Source organism: Gopherus evgoodei, chromosome 1 (assembly GCF_007399415.2).
Source record: "Gopherus evgoodei ecotype Sinaloan lineage chromosome 1, rGopEvg1_v1.p, whole genome shotgun sequence".
Lineage (NCBI taxonomy): Eukaryota > Metazoa > Chordata > Testudines > Testudinidae > Gopherus > Gopherus evgoodei.
Window position 1 is genome coordinate 100237638 of NC_044322.1, and position 27716 is coordinate 100265353.

At 41.2% G+C, this 27716-nt stretch overlaps 1 protein-coding gene across 1 annotated transcript in view; it reads left to right on the forward strand.

Moving 5' to 3' along the window:
- The window catches only part of ITGBL1 (integrin subunit beta like 1), a 236091-nt gene that overhangs the window by 186960 nt on the left and 21415 nt on the right, over window positions 1-27716 (forward strand). Inside the window, exon 8 of the mRNA XM_030568086.1 lies at window positions 25135-25251. Coding sequence (XP_030423946.1) covers window positions 25135-25251 — 117 coding nt within the window. The remainder of the gene's footprint in view (window positions 1-25134; window positions 25252-27716) is intronic.

A 27716-nucleotide genomic window follows, 5' to 3' on the forward strand; every position in this document is an offset into this window, starting at 1 on the left:
ACCCCACAAAATCATAAATATTCCATGCCGAGGCCTTTGAGACTTAAATCCTTTTACATTTGATGAATTAAAGTTATACTTCTTCATACACAGTGTGACGATACTTGTTCATACACACATACTAAAACACAATAGCAATGAAATATTTTTTCAATGGTGTGGAATGATGCCCGGTGATGTTGGGACCAGAGTATGCCTTGGCACAAACATGATATATGGCCAGATAAGGGCCTATGCATAGGGAACTATATTGAGAGTGCTATGGAAGCTTTAACTAAGAATTCTCTTGCTTCTGTGGATTTATTTCCCAATGGTATTATAATAAATATTTTGACACATTTTTGAGATTATTTTATTTTTTCTAATAACAGACTTTTTTGTTTTTATTTTGTCAGTGCAGTTTATTCACAATAGCCTTCCAATATTGCTTCATTTCTTTTTTGACATCTATCTCTGCAGACTAGATATACATTGGCATCATTTTAACGTTGAGTTGATGTAATGACTTATCCCTGAAGAGTTGCATTGATGCTGGTTTGTTTCATCATAACATAATCTATAGACTTGAAATTACATCATCTTGAGAACTTTGTTACACAGTGAAGCCCCTGTCAAGTAAGCATAGAAGAGTATACTTTTTAAAAAGATGTATAGAGGGTTCTTAACATTAAATAAACTCCAAATATATTAGTTGGCTTGCATATCAATTTTATTTATCCATCCATGCATCCATGCAGTCTGCCTTTGCCAGCTGCTGTGTACATGTAACACTTCTACTAGAGTTCCACCCCTGGCTTCCTCACTCATTTAGCATTGATTTCTAGCCTTTAATCTATGCTTTTCAAGCCCTCTGCTTTGCTCTGGTAGAGATCAGAATCAGGCCACCTGTCTTCTGGTATATTTTGTAAAACAGGACATACCTCCATGGCATTTAGACAATGAGCCAAATCCTAAGTTACTTTCTCAGTCCAAAATTAAACAAAACTCCACTGCATTCCTTAACACTATAATCATGAAGAGCAACAGAAAATCACCAGCTAAGCCACATTTTGTATCCACAACAACCTCAACTTGCACGCCTGACCCAAACATCATAATACGCTTGCTGATTCCTGAGCTCCACAACAAATCCTCCTGTACTTTCAACGTATAACAAGCCACAAAGCATACCTCCAATTCCTCGCACCTTGACCTCTGACCTCAGATCGAGGAAGCTAAATTACCACAACATGTCTGTCTATAGGTAAAGTCTATACCAGAGATTGGCAACCTTTGGCACACGACCTGTCAGGAAAAACCGCTAGTAGGCCGGGATGGTTTGTTTACCTGCAGCATCCGCAGGTTTGGCCCATTGCAGCTCCTACTGGCTGTGGTTCTCTGTCCCAGGCCAACTGGGGCTGTGGGAAGCAGCACAGGCCAAGGGATGTGCTGTCCGCTGCTTCCCGCAGCCCTCATTGGCCTCGGATGGGGAACCACGGCCAGAGAGAGCAGGGATTGGCCAAATCTGTGGACGCTGCAGGTAAACAAACTGTCCTGGCCCACGAGCGGCTTTCCCTGATGGGCTGTGTGCCAAAGGTTGCCGATCCCTGGTCTATACACATAGCAGAAAAGTCCATCTTTTGGTGGTTAACTCTGAGCTCATACTTATTTTTAAGATTAAGTGATCCTTAACCTTACGGGTTTCAGTGTACTCTCAGGCTGGGTACCCAAGCTCTCCGACACACAATCCAGCAAGGTCTTGTGAAGCTCCATCTGCACACAACCTGGGACAACCAGGGCTCTTCATGGCACTGCTGCCTGCACCTGGTGCACCGTAGAAGCACAGAGACTTATCTCCCATCCCATCTCCCCTCCTCATTCTCTTCCTGGCCATTCCACTCTTGAGCATACTTGTCTTTCTTAGAATCATAGAAGATTAGGGTTGGAAGAGACCTCAGGACGTCATCTAGTCCAACCCCTTGCTCAAAGCAGGACCAACCCCAACTAAATCATCCCATCCAGGGCTTTGTCAAGCCAGGCCTTAAAAACCTGTAAGGATGGAGATTCCACCACCTTCCTAGGTAACCATTGCAGTTCTTCACCACCCTCCTAGTGAAATAGGTAATATCTAACCTAGTCCTCCCCCACTGCAACTTGAGACCATTGTTCCTTGTTCTGTCTTTCTATCATCCTACTCCCCCCCACACACCGTTGTTCCACATACACTCTTTTCCCCTACCCACCTACAATGTTACTCATCACAGCAGCACCATGACACCATCCTCACTCACTCTGCATGTTCCCTGCTATCTCGCCACTTTACCTAGTTCTCAAGGATCAAGAGTGGGAAGGAATGTATAAGGAGCAGAACCAGAGATTCAGGGCGGTAGGCTGGGTAACATCAAAAAACATAAGTATGACAATTCCCATCGGCACTCATTGCAGGGCTCACCTAGATTATGACAAAGCATGGGGGTAACTTTTAGTTGGTCCTATATAAAAATTTGAAAAGTGACTTGGTGAGATGTTATGAATGCTTGTATGTGGGAGAAATCTGGACTTTATTCTGTGTACGTTCTTATGCCACCCTCATTAACGTAGACTCTGAGAGCTTCCCTGTAGAGCATTTAGCAACATGACTACCATCAGTTACAAGTGGTTTGTTCTTTCTCTCAACTTCTCGGCAGGGAAAGAATTGTGTGTACAGCGGGGTGTTTTGTTGTGGTGTTTTTTTCTTTGCTTGTTTTTTAATGTTTTAATGCTGTTCTGTGTTTCTATTAGAGAAGATGGATCAAAGAATATGCCTTGCATGTGGAGCCAAAGGTGGGGAGGTTTCTGATGGCCCTTAGTTCTCATGGAGGTTCATTCCACAGTCTTGGACTGACTGAGAAATCTCTCTGTCTCCTGCACAGATCAGCTTTGTCCTTGTGGTAGAAAGCTACATTGTTCCTGAGCTGCAGAGCTTTAGGTTCTCTTAGGTATCCTGGGCCCAAGCCCTTGAGGGCTGGTGAAGATAAAGACCTTGACTTTTATGTCATTGTTACCGTGAGCCTTTAGGAAAAGGAGCCAACGGAATTTGAGGCTCTTATGACTAAATAAAAAATTTTTTAAAATGTTTTCTCTGAAAAATTGAATACATTTTTGAAGGAAAATTATTTTGAAAATTCAGTTGGTCTAGGAGAATCTGTTATGTTAAATATGGAGACTAATTTCAATAATTTAAGACTGAAAAAACAAGGAATTTAGTCTTATTTTAATGACTAAATCTCAATTCAAACTTAGCTATAAAGTTTCTACTGACACCTTCACAAAAGAACAAAAATTAGTTAAGATTGTTAAGTACATTCTTTTAGATATTTAAAGCCATTACTGTGTTGTCAAAAGACACTTATCAGAATTAAAATTTTTAAAGTGTTACTCAGAATCAATAAAACAAAATATATTTTGTGCCCTCTTATTTTATATATTGGGAAACTTCATATTCTATTAGCCAAAGTTGTATTGTGTTTGCAGAATGCGCACATAAGGTGCTCTAACTGCATATATAAAAGAGTGCAGGAAGGAGAAGTTTCCAGTTCTATAAAACACTCAAGTTCTGAAAGCAAAATCACTGAACTTCTGTCATAATTTCTTAACGGGTCAGAAAGTAAAAGATATAATTGCATGTTATAGTACATTTCTCTATCAGAAATTTTCTAAAAAACCACATTTTTTCTGGTAGAATAAGGATTAGGATGCTCTAATCAGTCCAAATTCTATGATTTTCTGGGCACTGAAAATACAGTGTTTGCTCATTGATTAGCAATGATTAATTAGAATAGAAAATTTGTCTGTCAAACACAACACGTACTATTTTTCCTCCCCATCCATATTTATGGAGTATATGGATCTGAGGCCAGAATTTGTGAGGAGTTGCATGAGTTAGTGGTGAACAGCATCTTCACTAAGTGCAGATCCCCTACCTGCAATCTGTCTACCTCCCAGTGCACCATTTACTGTTCCAGGGGAACTCAAGGCTGGTACTCTAGAGGTGATGCTCTTCTACTCCCTTGAATTTGAACTATGCTTTTCTTCTATCCTGATGCTATCCCCAGTTCTTTGGAAAATTTGATTAGACAAAGCACCCAAATGTTCTGGTTCCCAGATCTCCTATGTGTGTCAACCTCTGTAACCGGCATTCAACCCTTCCCAGATCTCTTGACTGAAGAGAATGGCAGGGTCAGCTATATGCTTGATGCTTCACCGTTAAAGAAGGTTGCCTTCCTCATCATCACCTCAGCCAGAAGGATAGGTGAACTTGGGGCCCTAATGGCAGACCCACCATTCCCAGTAGTCTATAAAGGCCAAGTTTTGCTACGACTACCTGAAATTCATGGCTCAGGTAGTTTCATAGTTTCATGCAAATTAGACTATTCACTTACCTGCATTCTTCCCAAAGCCCCATGCTCTCAGCCTAGAGAAGAGACTTCATTCCCTCGATAAAAAAACAACATTGGCATTTTACCCGAAGAGAACAAAACAGATCAAAAAGTCACCTAGGTTGTTCATTGCCATGGCTGAATGACTGAGAGGACAAGCCATTTCCTCCCAGGGAATCTCCAAATGAGTCTCTGGTTGTATCCTACCTTATCACTATGCACGACTTCTTCCCCAACGTGGGTAAGGGGTCACTCTATGAAAATCACAGGCAGCCTCAGTGGCATCACTTCAGGAGGTATTCCTGCTTGTTATTTGCCAGGCTGCAACATGGAGTTCCAACATCAGTCCTCAAGACATTATACCTTGGTCCAAGTCTCCTCTGCTGATTCCTCCTTTGGGACAGCGGTTCTGCAAGCATCCATATTGTCTGCATCCTCGGTCTCCTCTTTTCTGAGTGTTGCTTGTCGGCCACCCATAGTGGAATACGCTTAGAGAAAGAGAAGATGCTTATCCCTTTGTAACTGGAGTTCTTTGAGATGTGTGGTCCCTACCTGTATTCCACTGCCTATCCTCCTTCTCTGCTTTGAATCACATAGAGAAGGAACTGGAGAGGTGGTCAGTATGTGCTGTTCCTTATATCCTTAGTGTGGAGCATGAGGTGAGCAAGGGCTCAGGCATAAACTAACAGACACTACTTACAAGAACTCTCTGGTCTCCGGTAATTGGAGCGCATGCATATCCACAATAGAATACACAGAGAAACACACACATCTTGAAGAATTCCAGTGACAAAGGGGTAAGGAAATTCCCGTGTGTGTGTGTGTGTGTTTGTGTGTGTATTGAGAGAGAGAGTGTGTGTGTGTGCATGCATCTGCCCTTAGGAAAATACATTTGTTTCTTTTAGTTAATTGCAACTGTAAATAAGGCATTGGGAATAGCAGTTAGAAATTGGTGATGTGTTTATTGTTGGGATCTTGTGAGGCAGAACAGATGAATGAATCATTTATTTCAGTACCAGAGCTGCTAATAAAGGTTTCAAAAAAAATTTAACTCTGTCACTGTGATCTGCCTGCCCTCAGGCTTCTCATCCCTGAGGGGGGAAGTCTCAATCTATCTCTTTTTGCTGTAAAGCACTCTGCTCTGTCAGTCACCTGCAGCTGTTGCGGTTGCTGATCCCTTTCCTCTTCATAGCTTCTGAAATCCAAACTGTTCCTGTGCTAGGTGAATAGAACTGACCTACCTGGCTTACCCAGTGTAATGGATATACTGTAATTGCTAGAGCAGATGTGTCTTTTGCTGGGGAAAGAGCTGATGATTGCTTTACTTCTTAAATAAGTGTAAATACATTTTCTAATGTGTGCCCTTGTGTGTATTTTGAGCCATGCATTTTCACGTTACTGATGATATAAATAAGTTTGCTGATTATTGCGTAGCTAATGCCCCATTATTCCTTTCTCCTAACATCTGAATATAATTTCCTGCCTTTTGCTGTATTCTACAGTTAGCTCCCCCATCACTTATGCCCACCCCCAATCATTTTACATAGGAAAAAATGAATTCTTGCTGATTACTTTGTTGAATTATCTTCATCCTTCCTACTCTCTCAGCAACAAGCCTGAGTAACCCACAGTCCTTGTGTGCCAGCCCCAGCACTCCTCTAGCTGTGGTTCACAGGGCACTATAAAGTAGTGTGTGACTTTACACGCATTAGAGTAGACATAAAGAAACTTTATTTTGTCTTCTGCATAGCCATAGTTCAAATCTTTTACAATCATTTATGTTGCATGAAGATTCTGCTCCTAGCGGTGCCCCACCCATATTTCCTCCCACTTCATCTGCATAAAGTTATTTATGAGCCACAGTGGCCTGTGAGAGTGGAACTGAGAGATAGCAAACTTGGGAGGCCACAGTATCAATAGCCGGGGAGAAAAGATTATCCTCTGGGAAAGTACAGCATTCCAGCTAGGCGACTCCATTATGCCAGAGTATTCTCAGCGTGGACACAGTCTATTCCCACCTGCTCATTTTTTATCATCAGAAAGAACATCTTAGCAGGAGATGGAATTCATTTTGAAATGGAAAACCCAGGGTATGATAATGGGCAATTTTTTATCCATCTCGAGTTCTCTCATGTGTTGAGCACCACAGGGTTCTACTCTGTCTCTCTCCCCTTTGTTTAGTGAGAATATGATAGTTCAAGGAGGGCGAACAGGGACAAAGTGTGTGCAGTAGATGGATGATATTCAGATGCAGATGTCCATTACCACCAACCTGGCTGCTGAAGTGGAATGGATGGCCTAGGGCCTGATTCTCATTTCCACTGATGCCACTTTACATGGATCTGGCAATGTAATGTGACATCAGTGTAAATGAGAGTCAGCCGCTAGTGTCAAGAGATAATTCTGTTCTGGATGAGGACTAGTTAGCTGAGGCTCAGTCTGAAAAAGACAAGAGATCATGTTGTTTGGTTTGGGCAAGTAGCCAGTAAAATTGGTTAGAACAATAGCACCACTAATTGGTGATGTGGAGGGATTATTTGTGAATGGGGTCTGCAATTTAGGAGGCTTATAAGAGCCAAGAGTTCTAGCTGATGCTTGGGTAGCAGTCATGTCAGAGAGCATGCTTATCCATTTGCACTTGGTAAGCTGAGTTTTTGAGGCAGACTTCATTGTGCTCATTCAACTCTGTGTCATCTTGAGATTAGACTACTTTAATGCAGTCTATTTGGAGCTACAATTCAGCAGCTCATATATTAGGCTGAGCTTTACATCAGGAGCACAAAATATATTGCTTCAATAACTGCATTCCTTTTTGCCAGTGGCTTCTGGTTGGAATTCAAAGTATTATTATTGACCTTTAAAGTGTTCAATGGTTTGAGCCTGGGTTATCTAAGAGGCTGCCTCTCTCTTTGTTCCACATTGTCACATTTGTGGTCAATGGTGATACTTGTGCTGTAGAACTGCCTTTCTAGAAAAGAGGATGGAGATGCCTTCAGGACACATTCCAGTAGGACACCTGGAATATGGATCATGCTTGGCTTTTTCTGGTCCACCAGAGCCTGGATTTGTTAAAGTTCCAGACATATTTCAGAGCTAATCACTCTGTCAGTCATTTGAGGAGGGGAGGGATGGGACAAAAGAGTTGGTCAAGGTTATTTATCTGTAAGGGATAGCTCTGGTTATGATTGTGGGCACTGACAGGATTTAAGATGTATAGTTTTATTCCTTGAGTCCCCGCTCCATTGGTGAAGAACAGATGGGTAGTTCCTCATAAACAGATTAGACAAATTCAGAGCTAATGAGATGGTTTCACTTTGGTGTGCTCTACTTGGCCAGCCTTTGTCCCCTTCCACACTTCTCCTTAGTCTTTCTCTTGCGTTGCTGGTTAAAAGTGTTGTACTGTAGCTGACTGCCTTTGGGGAAGTAGAGTTTGCTTTTTCCTTGCAGGGATTTTTTTTTTTTTTGGCCTGCAGTTCTATTTTTTTCATAATAAAATGTAAATCAATATGGAATTAGCAGTTTGTTCTATAGATAGTACAGTTTGTACTGTCTTTGTCCTCCATTGAGATCGTGGCCATCCTCCAATGTTATCGGGCAGGGTAATAACTTCATATGTACTTGCTTCCAAAATAAGAGGGGCATGGATATTTTTTAAACTTTTTATAAAATTCTCCACTATACCCATCAGGCATTTTTAACAATTCTACAATATCCTCTACTGTTTATTCTGTCAATTTTTTCATAAATTCTATAGTATCCTTTACTTCTGAAATTTCTATAGAGGATTTAAACTTTTCTGTTTCTGCTTCATTTGACTTTGGAATGTTTCTGATCTATTCACAGATTTTGAAATTGTATTACTCTTACCTGACTCTTCCACTTCTTTGTATAAGATTTGGTAAAACATAGCCCTGGCTTCCAAAATTTCTTTGTGATTGTGCATTTTAAAAAGTGTTTGTGTGTCCTTTAAACAGTGGTTCTCAACAGGGGTATGTATATTGAATATTGTACACTGAAATATAAGTACAATATTTATATTACAATTGATTTATATGGTAAAAATGGGAAAGTAATAGTGTGCTGTGATATTTTTGTATTTTTATGTCTGATTTTTGTAAGCAAGTAGTTTTTAAGTGAGGTGAAACTTGGGGGTATGCAAGACAAATCAGACTTCTGAAAGGGGTACAGTAATCTGGAAAAGTTGAGAGCCACTGCCTTAAAAGAACAGAACTGAAATTCAATTCAAATGGTTTGGATTTATAATACATTTTACTTATACACCTCTATTCCTATATAATGTGACCCAATATAACACAAATTCAGATATAACGCAGTAAAGCAGCTCTCCGGTGGATCAAAGCACGTTTGATATAACGCGGTTTCACCTCTAACGTGGTAAGATTTTTTTGACTTCCAAGGACAACATTATATCGGGGTAGAGGTGTACTTAATTTTGATCATTCCTTCTCAAAGGCATAATGTCCCAAATGGATTTTCCAGTGGCTGAAGACTTTTGTGTGCCTGAATTCTCCATCTGCTGGAGGATTTTGTGTGCATTCTGATGAATTTTAGGGTATATTCCTGGAAAGACTGAAAGAGAAAAGCCATTATATATCCTGTGACATTGCACCCTATATGATTTTATGAAACTATGCTAATGAGTGTGAATATGATGTAACTGGGGTATGCTTCATGCAGAAGGTCTCTTGTAAGGTATAATTACAAATCTCATAATCTATTGAATCTGGTCATTCTATTTGTATGAATGTATCATTCTTGTATCTGAAACTAGAAATATAAAATATAACTCTGAGGGCCTATTGTAATAATGCAAGTGTGGGCCATTAATGGTGGTTTGAAATCTTGATGGCTCCCATTAACCAGGACAATTGACTGTAGATGGCTCTGTTTTACTTATAAGTCTTCCTGTATACCTGTGTGCTGGCAAGTGGGTAATGAAGTCTTACAGTGACATGTGATCATGTCACCTGCACTGGAATCCATCTTTAACCTGGTGTTTTTCCATTTAGAAAGAGGGATGAGAACCCAGAGAGGGAAAAAGGATTCTCGCCTTATGGAAAAAATATATAAGTGGGTGGAACAGAACAAAGGGGGCTGCAATCATGAGAAATCCTTTAGCTACCACCTGAGCTGGAACAAGGACTATACCAGGGGAAAGGATTGTGCCCAGACTAGGAAGGTGTCCAGTCTGTGATAGAAGCTTATTGAAACATCTGAGGGTGAGGTTTTATCTGTATTCAGTTTTCTTACTGTATTAGGTTTAGACTTGTGTGTTTTATTTTATTTTGTTTATTTTGTTCTGTCTGCCATTACTTGAAACCACTTAAATCCTACTTTCTGTATTTAATAAAATCACTTTTTACTTATTAATTAACCCAGAGTATGTATTAATACCTGTGTTGGGAGCGGGGGGAACAGCTGTGCATATCTCTCTATCAGTGTTATAGAGGGTGAACAATTTATGAATTTACCCTGTATAAGCTTTATACAGGGTAAAACGGATTTATTTGGGGTTTGGACTCCATTGGGAGTTGGGCGTCTGAGTGTTAAAGACAGGAGCAGTTCTTAAGTTGCTTTCAGTAAGTCTGCATCTTTGGGGCATGTGGTTCAGACCCTGGGTCTGTGTTGGAGCAGACTTGCAAGTCTGGCTTAATAAGACAAGGTGCTGGAGTCCCAAGCTGGCAGGGGGCAGAAGCAGTCTTGGCACATTAGTTGGCAGCCACAAGGGGGTTTCTGTGATCCAACCCGTCACATATCCCTAGATCTTTCTTGAATGCTTATACCACACCTGCATCATATAAGGTTTTAGCAGGCCCCAGATTAATGAGAAAAAATGTAAATCTGCTTTGTCAATCCTTTGCTTCTGGCCATAATTTCTAGGCATTTTTCTCTCCCCACCCATAGATTTCCCTCTGGCCCTTTCCCCTTCTCGTGCCCTTTGGGTGGGACTGATTACCTTTTGATCCACATACGCTGTAGCTTCCCCAGCCATAGTTACTGACTCTCATCTGTTTTTTTGAATGGGATTCTCTCCCAGGAAACAGTCAGGTACAACTGTCAGAGGCATGGAGCCTGAACTGCATTTTAGATGGAGGCAGCTGGGCAAGGTACTTGTGTGCTGCTGCTGCTTTTTGTGGACCTATTCCTGGGACACACATAGAGAAGCAAGTTCCCCAAGGGACTGATTTGCAAAATTCATGGCAGTCCCAACCGAGGCAGGACTTTTGGCAGCAATGTGTGATTTGTGTCTGGTGGCGTTCCTTCCAGAGCAGTTGGGCCTCTGCAGGATGTCAGACTGCTGTTTTCAATGCTGCTGTCCACTTTCATACTGCTAGCAACCAGTTCAGAGCTAGTCTAAGGAATTCAAGATCCTTCTCATAACAATGGCTCTGCTTTTAAAAAGACAAAGCACAAAGCTCCACGGACACTGGTATTTCAGATGATGTTTTGTAATATTTGTAACAAAGATTTCCATTTCCTTCTGGGTTACTAGAGACCTTGTTCAGGTGTTTTTTGAAGAGAAGATTGACCCTATAGAATGATCAATAGAGTACTTAGCAGGCTTTCTTTAATAATTCTCAACTGACAGTCTGATTAAAATTATTGCTATCCAATCCTCTTGTGTTCTGTACATCCAAGGAGACCTGCAACAAAGATTTGAGTAATGAGATTTGAAATCAAAAGAGGAAAAAATAAAACAAAGGAATATGTCATTTTTCAGATGATGTTTGCTTTCCAAAAGCAGGCTGATCATGCCCTTTAATTCCTTCATTACACATTCTGTTCTCTTGAGAACACTACCTTTCAGAGTCAAACTTCTCAGCCATCAAAAAGAAGAATAATTGTAGTTGGTGTAAAGCAATTGGGATCTGTGGCTGGCAGTCCCCTTGTATTAGACAGTGATGTTACAAAAAGCCTGATAATGAGAGGTTAGTACCTAATCTGGTGGGTTAGCTTAAAAAAAATTGCTTAGAAGTGGTGGTTAAAGGCGTTTTAACTTGGAGCAGGTCAATAGAAATGATGTAGTTGCTAAGTAATGTCTTTCATTTCTAGAAAAAAAATCTTGTTGAGGTGACAGTTAATCAATAAGGTAGATACACAGGGTGACATCATCTGTTGCCATGGTTTCTGAACTCAGCAGTCTGTTATCTGCAACTAATATTGATGGTTGCTATGCAGTAAAATCATTGCATATTAGTGTTTTGCAGCTGTTTTAATCTTGGCTATTACTTCAAAGAGCAAACTGTCTAGCGGTTTAAACATTTTAATAGAAATCCTTGTATTACAAGCCTAAAAAAATCTTTAAAATTTACTGCCTAATGAACAACAAGCTTCAGCAGGAAATGAACAAGGTTAACATACTGGTGATTAAACTTCCACAAAAGAGTTGACATTTTCTAGTAAATTAATCTGCAAATTAAATATCTCTGTGGAATTAGTGCTATGACTCATTACATGGCAGCGCGTGTAAGAAAAAATGGGTAAGCAGTCAGTCCTCTGGGTGATAAGGTAATCAAATGAATTAAACGTTAGGATGACTCATGAGCAATCACAGTTTCTCCAACAATGTCCTTGTGTGTCATATATCTTATTCTTGTTTTAAACATCTAATTGCTTCCCCTGTGTTGTGCCGTTTTGTTATGTTTTCTCCTTTCCTTGAAAATATTTTTATGGAAGCTTGCGTTAAATATCAGACATTTGGAATGACTGAAAAGGCAATGAGACGTATTTGTCTTGATAGCTGTCAGGGTGAAGCAACAGTGTTTCAAGTCATGTCCTTTAAATCAAATATAATATTTCATTTTTCATATTTCTACTGAACAGACATTAATTTTAGTGGACGGCAATGTGCTCTTTACTTGATTTATTGGCGTTACCTCATGGTGGCTTTTTCTTTTTACTTTCTGTTTTTGAAAGCATCTCAGAGGAAATGGTGATAGAAAGAAGACTCTCAGCAAGAGATGGTGCAGGTACTCTAGGGCAGTGGTTTTCAAACTTATTTCACCATGATCCAGTTAAAGAAAATTGTTGATGTCCGTGATGCAATACAATTATGTCTTTTGAGTAGTGTTTTCATAAAATCATAATATTGCAATACATTCCAGCTTAACCCACTTTACATAACTAGCACTTGACACTAGCCTTGGTAAGCCTAAGGTAAGGAGTGTGGGAGGTGGCCCAAGGTAGGGCACAGAGTGGGGTGCGGGGGTGAGGGCTCTGTCTGGGGGTTAGGGCTCTAGGGTGGGCCTGGAGATGAGGGGTTCAGGATGCAAGTTGGGGCTCAGGGCTGGGGCAGAGGATTGGGATGCTGGGGGTCTGGGTTCTGGGATGGGGCCAGGGATGAGGGGTTTGGGGTGCAGGCAGGCTGCCCTTGGCCTGGGGCCAGGGCCAGAGGACTCCCCCTAGCCCTCTCCCCACCGGCAGCAGCTAGATCAGGGGGAGGGCCCCTCTCTCCTCTGCTGGCAGGCAGCATAGGAGCTCCAGGGGAAGAGTCCCTCTCTCCCCACTGGCAGCAGCGAGCTCCTGGGCTCTGGGGGAGAAGCCCACAGGAGTCCTGCAAGCCCCAACTTGCTCCCCTCCCCAGTTCCCGCTCACCCTCTACCTCTCTCCTCTTCTGTCCCCGGCCACGTGGCCCTTTAGAGCTGCTGCGTGGCAACGATCATTATAATTTGAATCAGCAAGGTGACCCAGTGCCTGACATTCCGTGACCCATTACTGGGTCCTGACCCGTACTTTGAAAAACACTGCCCTAGGGGGATGGCAGGGGCCGGGGGAGGAGGGGGAGTGGAAACACAGAAAGTACCCATTTGAGGAGACGTTCCTGGATAAGAGAAAGACTTCCCTGATAGAGAAAACAGCTTGCTGTGGGGGAGAGAGAAAGAGAAGGAAGCCTTAATGGAAGAAATTTTTCTCTATTACACCCTGGGGATTTGGCTCAGTATCTGTCCTCCCTTTTTCTGCTTCTCAACCCACTCTCCTAATACCTTCCTTCTTCTCTGTCTCCGCAGCTCTTTTCTCTATAACAGTGCCTTCTGTCAGACTCTTTTTCTTCACATATGTCTCCTTTGTGGGGTGGCTTTCACTAACACCTTCTTTTTTTCAAGTACTTGTGCCCATAACTATAGTAATTGTATTTTGCAAGGGTTTGTCCCAGAGCAGAAACTATAGAAGGGTTTTAACTAGGAAAAGTAAAATGCATGACTAAAAGTCTGTTTTTTCTAAGAACTATAGCTTGATTAATTCTTCAGTGTAGCTCAGTAGAAATTGGTTCTACTTGCTATATAACAACACAATTACAGCCTTCAAGAAGTCTCGCCTCAAAGCTCTGCTACTGAGAGCAGACAGATGGAGGAGGCATGCAGTCTTGATGGTGATAGCAGATGTCAACAAGTTAACAATCTGAAAAGCAAAGTAACAGCACAGCAGTGGTTCTTTCCCCAACTTTTTTTAAAAATGGGAAAGATACAAATCAGCGCCACTAATCAGCAAGAGCTGCAAAAGACTATCTGACACTGAATCTGTTGAGTAGCACTGAGTGGATTTGTGGAGAGAAGAAAAAGTTGTACTTCGCTATTAGTCTGTCAAAAAGGAAAAGAGTTGATCTCAGATGCCATATGTTAACTGTGCAATGAAGCTTCCAGACACAGTCCCTCTATTAAGTATTGCAGGGTGCTAGTCTCAAACCACTACTGTGAAGGTTGCATAACACTTTCTATAATAACTCTTAATTTTCACTAGCATATAACTTTTTGAAACTCTGACCAGTTAGGCTCAAAAATTCCTTGTTAGGTCTCTTACCAATGGTAATTGTTTAGAATTCTGAGTAAAAGTGTTAGACATTTGTTGAGAGAGGGAGATTTTTTGAAAAAGAAAATCCATTCTTCTTGTTATGAAATAAAGCAGATAAAAAAAAAGAGACAAATTCTGTTCAGAAAAAAAGTCTGAGTCAAAGCCAACCAGGTTTAAAAGTTTACGTTTAGCACGGAAAATAGTTTTTGCTGAATTGAGCAGTGCATGGCTGCTGGGCCAGATTAACTTTCCTGTGGGCCTGGGACTATTAGATTTTGTGGGGCCCCTGTATACAAGTCTTTTTCCTGGGAGGGAGCTTGGTGCAAAAGGGGGATTCTGATCTGGGGCAGGAGGTTGGGATGGAGGAGGGGGTGCAAGGTGCAGGCTCTGGCTGAGAGGCGCTTACCACAGGTAGCTCCCAGCCAGCGGCACAGCAGGGCTCAGGCAGGTTGCCTGCGTGCTGTGGCCCCACGTCACTCCTGGAAGTGGCCGGCTGCTGGCATGTCTCTAAGTGCCCCTGGAGAGGGACACCGTGTCTCCGTGCACTGCCCGTGCCCACAAGTGCCACCCCTATAGCTCACATTTGCCACTGCTAGGGGCGGGGGCAGAGCACAGATCCACCTTCCCACCCCCCCACCCACCAAGGGCAACAGAGATGTGCTAGCAGCCAGCCGCTTCCAGAAGCAGCATGGGGCCATGGCATGCAGGCAGCCTGCCTGAGTGCCCTGCTGCGATATGGGACATTTAGCAGCTCGGAGCTGGAGATCGCTACCTGTGATTTATTTTTGTGGGGTCCCCCCTTGAGCCGGGGCCCTGGGCTGCAATCCCTACAGCCCCTGCCTTAATCTGGCCCTGCATGGCTGTATTTCACAGGACAGTGGTTTTGATCTGACTGACTCACACAACTCTGAAAATCAAGTGCTGAGCATGTACAATTGATATTTTTAGTAATGTTATTGAGTACTCAAGGAAGGATATGCTGCACAGATAGGTGTGCATGGCTAGTTAGCTTCTCAGGGCAGGTCTACACTCAAAACACTGCAGTGGTGCAGTTGCACCAGTGCACCTGCCCTGCTGTAGCACTTCAGTGAAGATGCTACTGCACCAATGGGAGAGTGTCTCCCATTGTTGTAGTTAATCCACCTTCGCGAGAGTTGGCAGCTATGTTGATGGGCGAAGCTCTCCCACCAACACAGTGCTGTCTACACAGGGGCTGGGTTGGATTAACTGCATTGCTCAGGGGTGTGGATTTTTCACAACCCTGAGCAGCCTAGTTATACCAATGTAAGTTTGTAGTGTAGACCTGGCCTTGGTGGATTAGCCAGTCTCTTAAAGACGGGGCTGAAGCAACCGTTTCTGTGAGCTTCTGAAGTGCACAGGAGCTGGGACAAGGATTCCGCAGCACTTCAGAACATTCATGGGAACAATTGCCTCATCCCCAGCATAATTTACAAGCTGTACTGTGGCTAAGGCAAGGATGACGGGCAACCTGTAAGGGTGCAGGGCCTTTGGCAAAGGCTTCTGCATACCTTTTTGAAATAAGTGGAGATTGCAAAGTAAGGGCTCCAACTGACCTTTCAGGGAGGTGCTCACTTGAGCAGAACTATAAATTATACACAAATCTTTCCTGAACCCCCCCCTCCCTCCCACACACTTATGGCCTTCAAACAACCGCCCTCAGCCTCATGGACTCTGGAATCCAGTAGAAGGGAGTGTCTTGGAGCTTGAAGTCCTGCCTGAGCAGAAATGTCTACACTTCTATTTGTAGTGCTGCAGCCCAAGCCCTGTGAGCCTAAGTCACTTGACCCAGGGTCTGAAACTTAGTGCTGCAAGTTTTTCTTTGGAGTGAAGACCTTAAGAGACACTCATATAAATGTGGCTACTTTCCTAAATATAGACGCATCTACTCCACTATTTATCATTGTCATGATGGCAGGTCTCTGAGTACTTCCCAGATCAATTTCTATCTAGATCGTTAAGGTGGTCAGCTTAAAGGCTGTCCATCACTGACGACCTTTGGCACCTATGTGATCACCAGCTGTGTAGCGGCATTCGTGGTACACATGCTTCAGAATCTGCTGGTGTTCCATTCTAATAATGTGTCTATACCACGAAAGCTGCAGAAACTGAACCAGTACTGGTGGAGGTGGTTGCTGGGTTTGACTTGGTGCTATAGAAATAACACACTTTCTCTAGGCTTGTCATTGAAAGCTCGGCTGCAATGATAACAGAAAGTGCTTGCATTAGAGTGGGTAACAAACGTTTTGTACTCTTAAAATGCAAAGCAGGAAGAATAAGTGCTGTATTAAAAATCTGCAGCCAGAAAGTTACTCAGAATGGTGTGGAGTCTGGAAAGACTGCTTTAGATTTATTAAAGCAATTTTCATTTTATCTGAGGTCTGTGTGATCCAAAGAAGCTCTTATCAGGAGCATTTATATCCCTAGCTGAGCACTTCAGCCTTGATATTCTTGAGGCAGTCATGCTGCCAATAACTTTTTATGAGTTGTTTTCAGGCATGTTTTCATTTTTCTGATTGATTTAAAAAACAAGTGACTTCTTAATCAAAACTATAGCAGATAGTTATACCTGCTTCCCTACTACTCCAGGGGCCTTTATTAGAGGATCTGCATCCTCTGAACTGTACGAGAGGGTGTGTGTCTCTCTTCCATCCAAAGGGCATCTTGTTGAAATGTACTGATACGATTTACTCACTCATTGGAACTCTACATCATCTGCTGCTTTGATACATCAGCCTTTGGGTAGTGCTTGGCCGAGGAGGGTTCTCAAATGACTTCCCTGGTTTGGGAAGGTAAGAAATTCCAAAAGTGTTGGAAGAGAATAGGGAAAACTCACAAAAGGAGAGGGTGCACAGTGGGGTAAGTTAAAGGACAGTTGAAAAGAGTAAATCTTTTACATTTTTAAAGTTTTCTAAATATCACATTCATTTTAACTAAGTAAAGAGGCACATTCCACAGTTGGACAAAAACTGCAAAATTAGACTCATGTTGTGAATTTTTTATTTCTGGTCCCCAGACTCTGACTCATAGGGTAATTTGGTCTTCTCACAGAATAAGTTTGATACCCCAAGTTATTTCTTATGTAGCCCTTCGGTATTTCTTTTTCATAACATAATTTTCACTTTCTGTTTATTATGATAAAACTTTAATGCAGGATTTGAAGCTCACATCTTTACTTTCTAATTTTGCACACTCATGTAAGAGGAGCTGGATGTAGACTTTGATGTTTCCAAGTGTGATAGAAGAAAAGTGTGATCAGTGAATGAATTTTAAAAGGAAGGCAATCTTCTCTCTACCACCTCTTAAAAAATTAACCAAGCCACTTCGCAGTGCTGAGAGAATCCTTCTTGATCCTTGCAGCTATTGATCTGAGTCCTAAAGCATCTCATGTTTCCACATGAAAGGTGCTTGCTATAGGTGTTAGGAAGGACCTTCTTCACAAGTGAAGCATTGCATAGTTGATTAGGTGCATTATAGGGAGATTTCACTTTCCTCTGAGGCATGCTGTGTGGGCCACTGCCAGAGTTAGGATACCAGGCCGCATATGTGGTCTCATATAAGTATATGTACCCAGCATTGAGCATAGCATAGATATCGGTGACAATCTGATGTGTTGTGATTAATACTATGTGCCTCATTCACACTGGACGTACAAGCAAGGACCTGCACAAGCAAGATCTAATGTTCTTTACTACAAGAGGGATTATTTACACCCAAGAGTTGAATCACATTTTGCATGCAGCGTTGAACTCCCCAGACTGAGCAGCCGGCAGTGGTTGTACGATCCCTTTTTCCTTGCTGACATAACGCAACTCTCTGAATCTCAAACTACAGGGTGAAAATCCCTTAGTGTCACAAATCTTCAAGCACAGCAAAGCCTTTGAAACAAACTGAACTCTGCTGAAGCATGTTCATGAAATATTTGCAAAATGGGAAAACTGTTCCTTGTTCCAATATGTCAGGAGAGAGTACAGATGACATTGTTTACAAGTTGCTGGTGGAAAGCTACCTCCCATTTGTCCAGAATCTGCATAAAGACATATGTCCCAATTTTTCATCTCTCAAATGAGACAAGCCAGACATTCAGCTGTTTAAAGAATCTTTTTTTCTCAGTGTAGGGGAAACGTTGCTATGTTCTAAGCATCCTGAAGGGATAGAATTGAAAAGCAAGATTCAGTAAACACATTTAGCATGTTTTGCACTTCTTTTTCCAGATTTCAACAGCTGAACTTGTTATCTTTCACAAAGAAAAATAACAGTTCACGTCCATATTGTGATTTATGCTGAATAAGTAAAAGCAGCAGGGCAAGATTTCTACCTAGTACATGGAAGAATGGTAGGAGGGAGCCATAACTTCTGCCTGGACCTAAGGGGCAGGGGGTTGTGACCTCCCTGGTAAAGGGATAACAATTTAGTTCTTTCCCTTTGTTTTCAAGTGTTACCTACACAGAGGGGAGGTAAGCTGTGTTACTTTACTTACCAGTTCTGTACTACAGAACTGCTCTATCTGACTTAAAGTATTTACACAGACCTCTAATTCATATCCTTCTTGGGAGACTACAGCTGGATTTTCTATAGGACTCCTCCAAATACTAAAGTGAAAATTATAACAGGATTCACTTTCTTTTCTTCTTAGGAATCCAGTACCAGGCTTTACCATAAGCCAGTTACATGCACCCACAATTAGCAGTTTCCAATTCCTCTTACTGAATAATGCTCCAAAGATAAACTGTTACAGCACAGCAGTTACAGTGCTCCCTAGCTAGAGTTGCATCACTAACTACAGATTTGTTGTCTTCCTTTAAACTGAAGAATGTAGCATTCTAGCAGCTCAGCTGACTGGTTCATGGAAATAGCAAATTTCAATAAATATTAGAAAATATTTCTGTAAAGCAAATAATGAAGTTATAAATATGAGTGCTTCCAACCAGAAATTTGATTCTAAGCATTATGATCATCCAGCCAGGAAGCATAAACAGTAACATGCTCATATCAAAACTAACAATTAAAGTTTCCGTGCAACATTCCAGAAGTATATATTGCATTTTTTCTCTATTCTGTGGGCCAAATTCTGAAGTATTTCTTCAGCGTTCTGCTCTTCTGCACACTCAGCTCCCGTTTGTGCAATAGAAGTACATCAGCAGTATTGCCAACTCTAAACGTTCAAAAATCATGTCAGAATCAGGCCCCTCCAAGATCATGAGCTTTAAAAAAGGTGCTTTTTCCTCCCCATTACTTTGCTTTCAAGATTTCAGGGTGGACTCACATCACTTCAAGCGTTTCTCTAAAACCATGAGAGCTAGAAATTTACTTTTTATCTGGGAGTTAGGACCACTTGCTAGCACTACAATGGCTTTAAAATCATGAAAGTGGGCAAAACAGCAGAATAAAAACTGATAAGGAACCTCAGGACTTGTCTATGTGGAAGCAATCTTTAGCCCGGCTGAGAGCAAATGCTAGGGGCTAGATTGAGACAGGCTTTATCTTGCAGATCTGTTCAGGGGTGGGGTATGCAAAGAGCCTACCTGCTGGCAAAGCCGTCACAACGTCCTGTCATAATTGCCGCCCCAGCACTTGCAGGGTCTTTGCCTTTGGTGAACAGTGACCCAGTGATGGCAAGGAGGTGAGGTTGTGGTCCTACTCACAATTATCTGGTAGATTGAGCTGGCCATACCAAGAGGCAGAATGCTGCTTTATCTTAAAGGCATGACCCCTCTGTGATGCTGTACCCCATAATGCTTTATGGGAATATGACATAACTGGAATATGTTTTGTGCTGCCTGTGCCATGTAACATCTCTGTAAAGGTTATGCTCTACTATATCTATTCATCCTATTTGTACACATATATCATTTTTTACTTGAGGTTAAGAATATTGGCTGTATACTTACTTAGAAATTAAGCAAGCTTTGTGAGACATTTGGTCTGCTTCTTTAGGAAGGAATTTGCAAGGTTAAGTAGCTGGTCAGGAAGCACTTGGGGAACAATGCATCTTGGAATGCTCCAATCTACATAAGAAGTCTTCCTGGATACTTGAAGGAAACTGGAACAAAGGACAGTAACTACAGGGAGTGTGAGTGGTTGCTGGACCTAGCCTAAAAGGAAATTAGTCAATAAAAGAGAGCATCCTGGAACTGGTGAGGATCTTATCTGTATTCAGTTTGATTAGACATAGATTTGCGCATTTTATTTTATTTTGCCTGGTGACTCACTTTGTTCTGTCTGTTACTACTTGAAACCACTTAAATCCTACTTTCTGTATTTAATAAAATCACTTTTTACTTATTAATTAACTCAGGCCATGGCTACACTAGAGAGTTGCAGCGCTGTTTGAGGGGGTTACAGCGCTGCAACTTAGGATGTGGCCACACTTGCAAAGCACAGCCAGCGCTGCAACTCCCTGGTTGCAGCGCTGGTGGTACACCCGGTCGAGCCTCGGATGTAGCGATTCCAGTGCTGGTGATCCAGCGCTGGTCAGCAAGTGTGGACCCCACCAGCGCTTTTATTGACCTCCGGGGTATAAGGAGGTATCCCAGAATTCCTGTCCACAACAAACCGGAAGAAAGGGAGAGCTCGGAGTTCAGCCAAACTGCTTATTTAAAAAACAAACACAGCTCCTGTTTGCTGAGTGAGCAGAGGCAGGCAGGGGAATTACTTTGGAATGTTCACAGCTGTTTGCTTGAAGAGAGAAACAGCACGCTCACACGGCAGAGGGGGAGGGGGAAGTCCATGTTGAGCAGATGCTTATCTGGTCTGACGGCTATTTAGGAGTGCATAATTTGCATTTAGTGAATGAGAGAGGGGTGGGGGAAGGGGGTCAGAACTTTTAAAATGATTGAAGGTAGGCACTGTGTGTCTTCCAGTCCTTAGAACTTGCAAGGCAGGGAGCTGAAAACAGTGTCAACTCGAAAAATCCATTCTCTCTGTCTCCTCCACGCTCCCTGTCACATTCCACCCCACCCCCCCTTTTGAAAAGCACGTTGCAGCCACTTGAATGCTGGGATAGCTGCCCACAATGCACCACTCCCAACAGCACTGCAAATGCTGCAAATGTGGCCACACTGCAGCGCTGGTAGCTGTCAGTGTGGCCACACTGCAGCGCTGGCCCTACACAGCTGTACGAACACAGCTGTAACTACCAGCGCTGCAGAACTGTAAGTGTAGCCATGACCTCAGAGTATGTATTAATACCTGGGGGAGCAAACAACTGTGCATATCTCTCTATCAGTGTTATAGAGGGCGAACAATTTATGAGTTTACCCTGCAAAAGCTTTATACAGGTTAAAATGGATTTATTTGGGTTTAGACCCCATTGGGGGTTGGGCATCTGAGTGCTAAAGACAAGCACACTTCTGTGAGCTCTTTTCAGGTAAACGTTGGGACAAGTAATTCAGACCCTGGGTCTTTGTTGGAGCAGATGGGAGTGTCTGGCTCAGCAAGACAGGGTGCTGGAGTTCCAAGCTAGCAGGGATAACAGGAGCATAGGTAGTCTGCGCACATCAGTTGGCAGCTCCCAGGGGGGTTTCTGTGATCCAACCCATCACACGCTCTTCAAGAGACCATCTTCTATTTTACACCATTCGTAAGGTACTATTCCTCCCCATAGCATGGTATGGTTCCACCACAAGTCCAGCTTGGGCCAGAAGCTAATTTTGCCATTTGGCTTCAAATGCTTTACATAAAGCCAAATTAATCATTTTGTTTCTTGTTCTTGTATAAAATGTCTGAATTCCCAATAAAATGCACAGAGCAAATATGTGCTGCTATTGAAAGGGAAAGGTGATATTTCTGAAGGAAGAAAAGTTTCTTTTATTTACTGTTCACTTTTACATTGGTTGTTCTGTGTTCTGAACCTTTCTGGTGTTTTTTCAAGCATTAAAAGGGCAGAAATCTGTTTTTCTACAAATTATGTAGTTCTAGCACACTGTTTTGAAATCAAAATTGCCTGTACAAAAGGAAGGTTCAATCACCCTCTGTAGGCAGCTAAAAATTGCTTCAAATTCAGGATTCTAATGGTCACAGCAAATTGCATGAGGGGGCAGATTTAATATCACACTAGGCACTACTTACTTTAGCTATTCTTTTTACAAGCACTGGCTGGACAATAGGAAATGAAAATGTGTGTATAGTAAGTGGTGGGTAAAATTAAAAGGGCTGAATATTTGAAGCTATTCAGTTTTCAGCCAGTACTTCCTCAGGTAAAACTCCTATTGTCTACGTGGGAGTTTGGTCTGAGTGAGGAAAGCAGGATTTTATAGAAATTACATAAAGAATGACTGACTGTCAGTGCTTGGAAATATTAGGCTCCTAGGCCGGTATATATGCCTGTGTAATTATCCTGGTATTCTTGGGTTTGGACCCTTGTCCCTCACAAATAGATATTGGATATGTTAGGCTTTTTAATAGCATCACAAAGCCTCCTTGATCTGCAGTTACTATACAGCTCAAAAACATTAGCCACCCCTGTGTAACAAGAGGCAATGGAAGCCACTTGATATTAAACATCTGGAGTCAAGTTGTTCCTCTTCAGTCTCACAAGGTGTAGTGCTTGCTTTCCTGGATGAAAAAGTGCAGACTACTATAGTCCTCAAGTGTTTAATTGTTTCTATATGCCCTGGCATTTTAAAGACAGTTTCGGATGTATTTGGTAGTAGCTTTTCTTCTATAATCAGGTTGCTATGGTAAACCTATTATTCTAGTCAAAGAAAGAGTATGTAAGTAAAGTGCTGATCTCTTTGGTTTCATGTGAGCCTCTAATTACTCTCAAACGGATTGAGTTTGTACTGCATGTATGGTTATCACAATAAGAAAGAAGAGAATAAGGTCATAGAGAGTGTGCCTGCTGTTATTTCTGTGCAGATGCATTTGATAAAATAGTACTCTCCCTTGGATTATCTCACACGGGGTTCGGAAAATGCTCTCTGCTGATTTTTCTGGGGAGGCATCTTTTATGTGGTGACCTGAAATTTAGTCCTCCTCAGCATGCTAATCTGTCTTTCCTTCTGTCTGTCTATCTCAGGAATTGGCTGTTTTGAGGATTATTTTATTTATTTGTTTATAAATGTGAAATTTGCTTGGAGTACACCCCAGCTGAGCAGGGGAAGAAAGCATTCAAAACCTCAGATCCAACGATCATTCTGGTTCTTTGAGATGTAAACAAAAAATTAAAATCAAGTCACTGCTCTAGCAACACAGCGCCATCTTTACTAATGTAGTCAAAAAGGTAGAAAGGAGTTACATTATATGACACAAGATTCTGGAACTACTTGTAAAAGAGGGGGGAAAATGCATGAGTTAATTTGTGTAAGATTCTTATTTGTCACCACAATAAAAATATGTTTTTAAATGTACCTTTTAAAATATTTCAAAATCACTGCAATACATATTTGATATGACTCTTAACATTTAAGAGTTCAAAATACCTTTTGGTAAAATTTCCCTAAGGTACTTTTGTGGCCAGCAGATGTGAACCTCCCAGCCCAGGCCAAGAGATGTGGGCTAGCAGGGCTCATGCAAGTACTCTAAAAACAGCTCTATAGTCAGTGCTTGGAAGTTGTGGCTTGGGCTGGAGCTCAAGCTCTGAAGCCTAGGGGAGTGGGTGGTCTTCAGAGCTTGAGTTGCAACTTCAAAGTGCTGTCTATACAGCTATTTGTAGAGCACTAGCATGAGCCCTGCTAGCCCAAGTCTGTCGACTTGAGCCGGGTTGCTCACTCCTCTTGGTCTATATTGCTATACAGACATACCATAAGTGACTTAGGAGGCTGTGTCCCAAATTCAACAATGATTTTTGGGAGGAGACTTAATCTAAGTGCCTAAGGCATTTTTGAAAATGGGATTAGCTTTGATTCAGACTAGTGCTTTCTCTGGTTAAATTCTACATGTCTTGCACATCCTAATAATTTTCGCCATTAGCACTCTTTTCTGGACATTCAGTGTAAATGCTCCATTGCATCACATTATTCCTAGATATATACATTTGTAGCACCCTGCAGTATTGTTGCATACAAAATACTACATTACACAAACATTAAGGTTGCAAAGTCAAGTACTGAAAAATTAGGAAATGCCAGGATTAAGGTTGCCCTTGCAATTATGTTTAATGAGTTTCTTTTTTTTAAGAGCGGAAAAACTGGTCAAGTAGAAATTTCCAAATCAAGTCCATTAGGAGATCCCATCCATTATGATAGTCTTTTCCTACATGGTCAAATACTATATTTCCAGAGGCCCCTGCCTCAGTCAGTGTTCATGAGGTTACTGGGGAAGAGCATCTCTTGGAGCTTGGCTGGCTTCATTATCCCTTCCAGCTTTATGGAGTCCCAGTATAGAGAGGACTGGTGAGACTGGAAGAATATTTCAGAGGTTGCATTTCACCTGCTGTGTTCTTCAAACCCAGATCCACAGGCACGGACAGGTCATAGGAGCATTAATTCTTTACCTTCCTGTTTGGCATTTGTACCAAAGTGTTAGACGAGTTATGCTACTAATATCTCATACGAGAAAGCTTTCCTGGGCCACTCTGTAAATTACTTTTCTATATGATTCCATTTTAATTGCATCCACATCTGGTATTCATACCACACATACCAAATGTTTGAATTAGTTTGGAGAGTTAATTATGTAGGGAAACATATACCATAGTTCAGCTATGCCAGGTAGGAGCTATCATGTGATTAAAATTCCCATTAATACTGACAAGAATAAAACTGTAAAGAAGATTAATGCCATTCCCACCAGCAACATGACATTTTGTTTTCAACCGTTTTTCTTTCTTACAAGTGTTTACACTTCAGCTGACACTGACTGACTTGTGCTTTATGTCTTTGTAGGAGCAGAACATTCCCACCCCCCACAGTTTTTATTCATTAAATCTTGGTGATGTTGTGACCCTAACAACTGTTTTTTCTTACAGGGCAATGTGAATGTGGCCAGTGCACTTGTTTCCCTCCAGGAGATAACAGAGTTCATGGTAAAACCTGCGAATGTGATGATCGACAGTGTGAAGATATGGATGGCAATGTCTGTGGGGGTATGTATTCCTTTCAATAAGCAATAATTCTGTATGAATTTGTGGCTTTCCATATTTCCCGATTTTGTTACAAAAGAGCATTAATGGAAACTAACCACAGCAGTAGATTGTAGTACATTTATATTTTGAAAAGAAGAAATAAAATAATCCCGTGACTGAATATTTTAATATTCAAAATGTCTGTCAGTGAAGCATATTACATGTGCCCAGTAACATTTTACACTGTGCTGAAGTTCTTATGTAGATATCATCAAAATGTATCAGAAATCTGTACAGATATTTAAAGAAAAACTGTGGAACAAATGATCATAATTTCACTTTTTCACTTTATGATTGAAGACTTACCAATGATATCATGTTTTTCTTTTTTTCTTTTTTTTTAAGTTAGCAATGTTCAGCAATGTGTTAAGTGGCTTTAGCAGCTGATATTCAGTGACAGTTGTGTTAAGTATCATCTGGTACACCTACAACAATCCCACCATGTTCAATGGCCCCACCAGTGCTCACAAACTAAGCATAATTAGATTGGGTTGATATTTGGCAGTGCTCTTCTCCCAATCAATATTGACCTAATGGTCCAGCACAGCATTAAGAGCCATTTTTCAACCTGTACTAGAGCCATTCTTCAGCAAAACAGTGTCTCTACTGATCACCTGTGGTCATTTCATAAATAAATTTAAGCTCCAATAGCATTCTTCATAAGAGCGGAAGTGTTAAATACAGCTGATGTCCACTACATTCTACCACCTGCCTACTTCATTTTCCCTGCATAAGCTGAACTCATCATGTGTGCCCCTAAATAGTTTTGTAATGTGTCGTGCTGTTGTGCATCATTAACAGTTCACACATATGCCCACCGAAGTTCCTTCAGTGGTATATAAAGTGACCGTTGGTGTATTAGAAAGGACTTTGGGATCTTTTGGGATGAAAGGTACTATAGATCATTATCATTAATATAGAAGGCTCAAATTATCAGCAAAAGCAAGGAATCGGAATTTATTTCCTAAATCTTACAGAATCTAAGCACACTGCAGATTTTGTACTGTATCACAGCTATAAATAAATTCTTTATTCTTATGTCAGCTATTTGGAAACTCTGTCATTGATTGATTTTTCTGTAGTGGAGAATAATGTTATGCAGTACTTCAAATTAGTTTTATAGAGAGACTATTTTGAAAGCAATTGTGATAATGTTGCTCTAAAGGTTGCTATTCTATTTGACTGGGGGTGAGGAGAGAAAATATTGGTGTGAAGGTGTTGATCTACAGAAAGTAGTTATTTGAGAAAATTGTAGTTAAAATCTGGTTGTCAGTTAAAAATAGCCCAAATAGGAGTTAATTAAATTAAGTATCCACTCAATAAAATATGCATCAAGAAGAAGTAATTTGAATGTCATCTTTTAAGAAAGAACGGAGAAAGCAGAAGTTAAGAGAACGGAAAAGGTCAGTCTTATTGAATGCGATACATATATCAAAAACAAAACTAAGCATCTTCTTATGACTAGAATACCCAGTCTATTCTTCATAATCAACCAGTGTCTTGGTGATACTAAGTAAATTGAATGCCCTCAGAATTCATAGGAAAACATTATCAATACTCCTTCTTAGAGCTGACACAGCTACCATATTAACTTTTATCTTTGACTGGCGAACGTTATATCTCTCTCATGAATACTCATATGATGAAAGCAGAATAGTAATTGGACAGTCACCTGACCATTCTCATTGTGCAAGGGATTACATTAAACCTGTACTATTATCTGAACAAATCCTAATTTTCCCGTCGGTCTAAACAGGTCTATGTAATGGGAGCACCAGAGATGAATCCATTCATTAAATAACCTATGTTTTGATTTATTTTGACTTAAAGAAAAAAGGTAAGAATACAAACGCTTATAAAAGTACAAACCCAGTGTAAAGTTGAATCCAAACTTTAGCTCAACTTTTCTGTTTTTATTTGAACTGGTAACTTAATCATTAATGTTTTGTCCCCAGATGAATAAGATTTACTGTTATGGATCACTGGGCATATACTGAGAAATGAGACAACTACATTTGCACCCTCCAATACATTGTTTTGTAATTACAGACATTTCTCTTCTCCTGACATGGGTGGCCGGACCAAGCTCTAAAGAATAAGAAAATGTTATTTTCTGTCTGAAATAAGCTTTTTTCTAGTTTCTGCTGCTCTTAATGTAATTTTTATATCATTGAAATAATCCAAGTGCCAAAAACCTTCTCTGACTCTTTCTCTGAACTGCCCTTAGCTGGGATTCTCTAGCAGCATTCAGTGCATAGAGGATTATCCTATAAGTTTATCTGAAAGTACTTGGTTAGAACCTTACCAACAAAATCAAGTGTAATGCATTGTACTCTCCTTGAGCCTGGCTTCCTAGTCTGCACTTGTTCTGTTTTCCTCATTAGCCACTATGTGAGTTTCAAATTTCTTTTTTAGACTTCACCAGC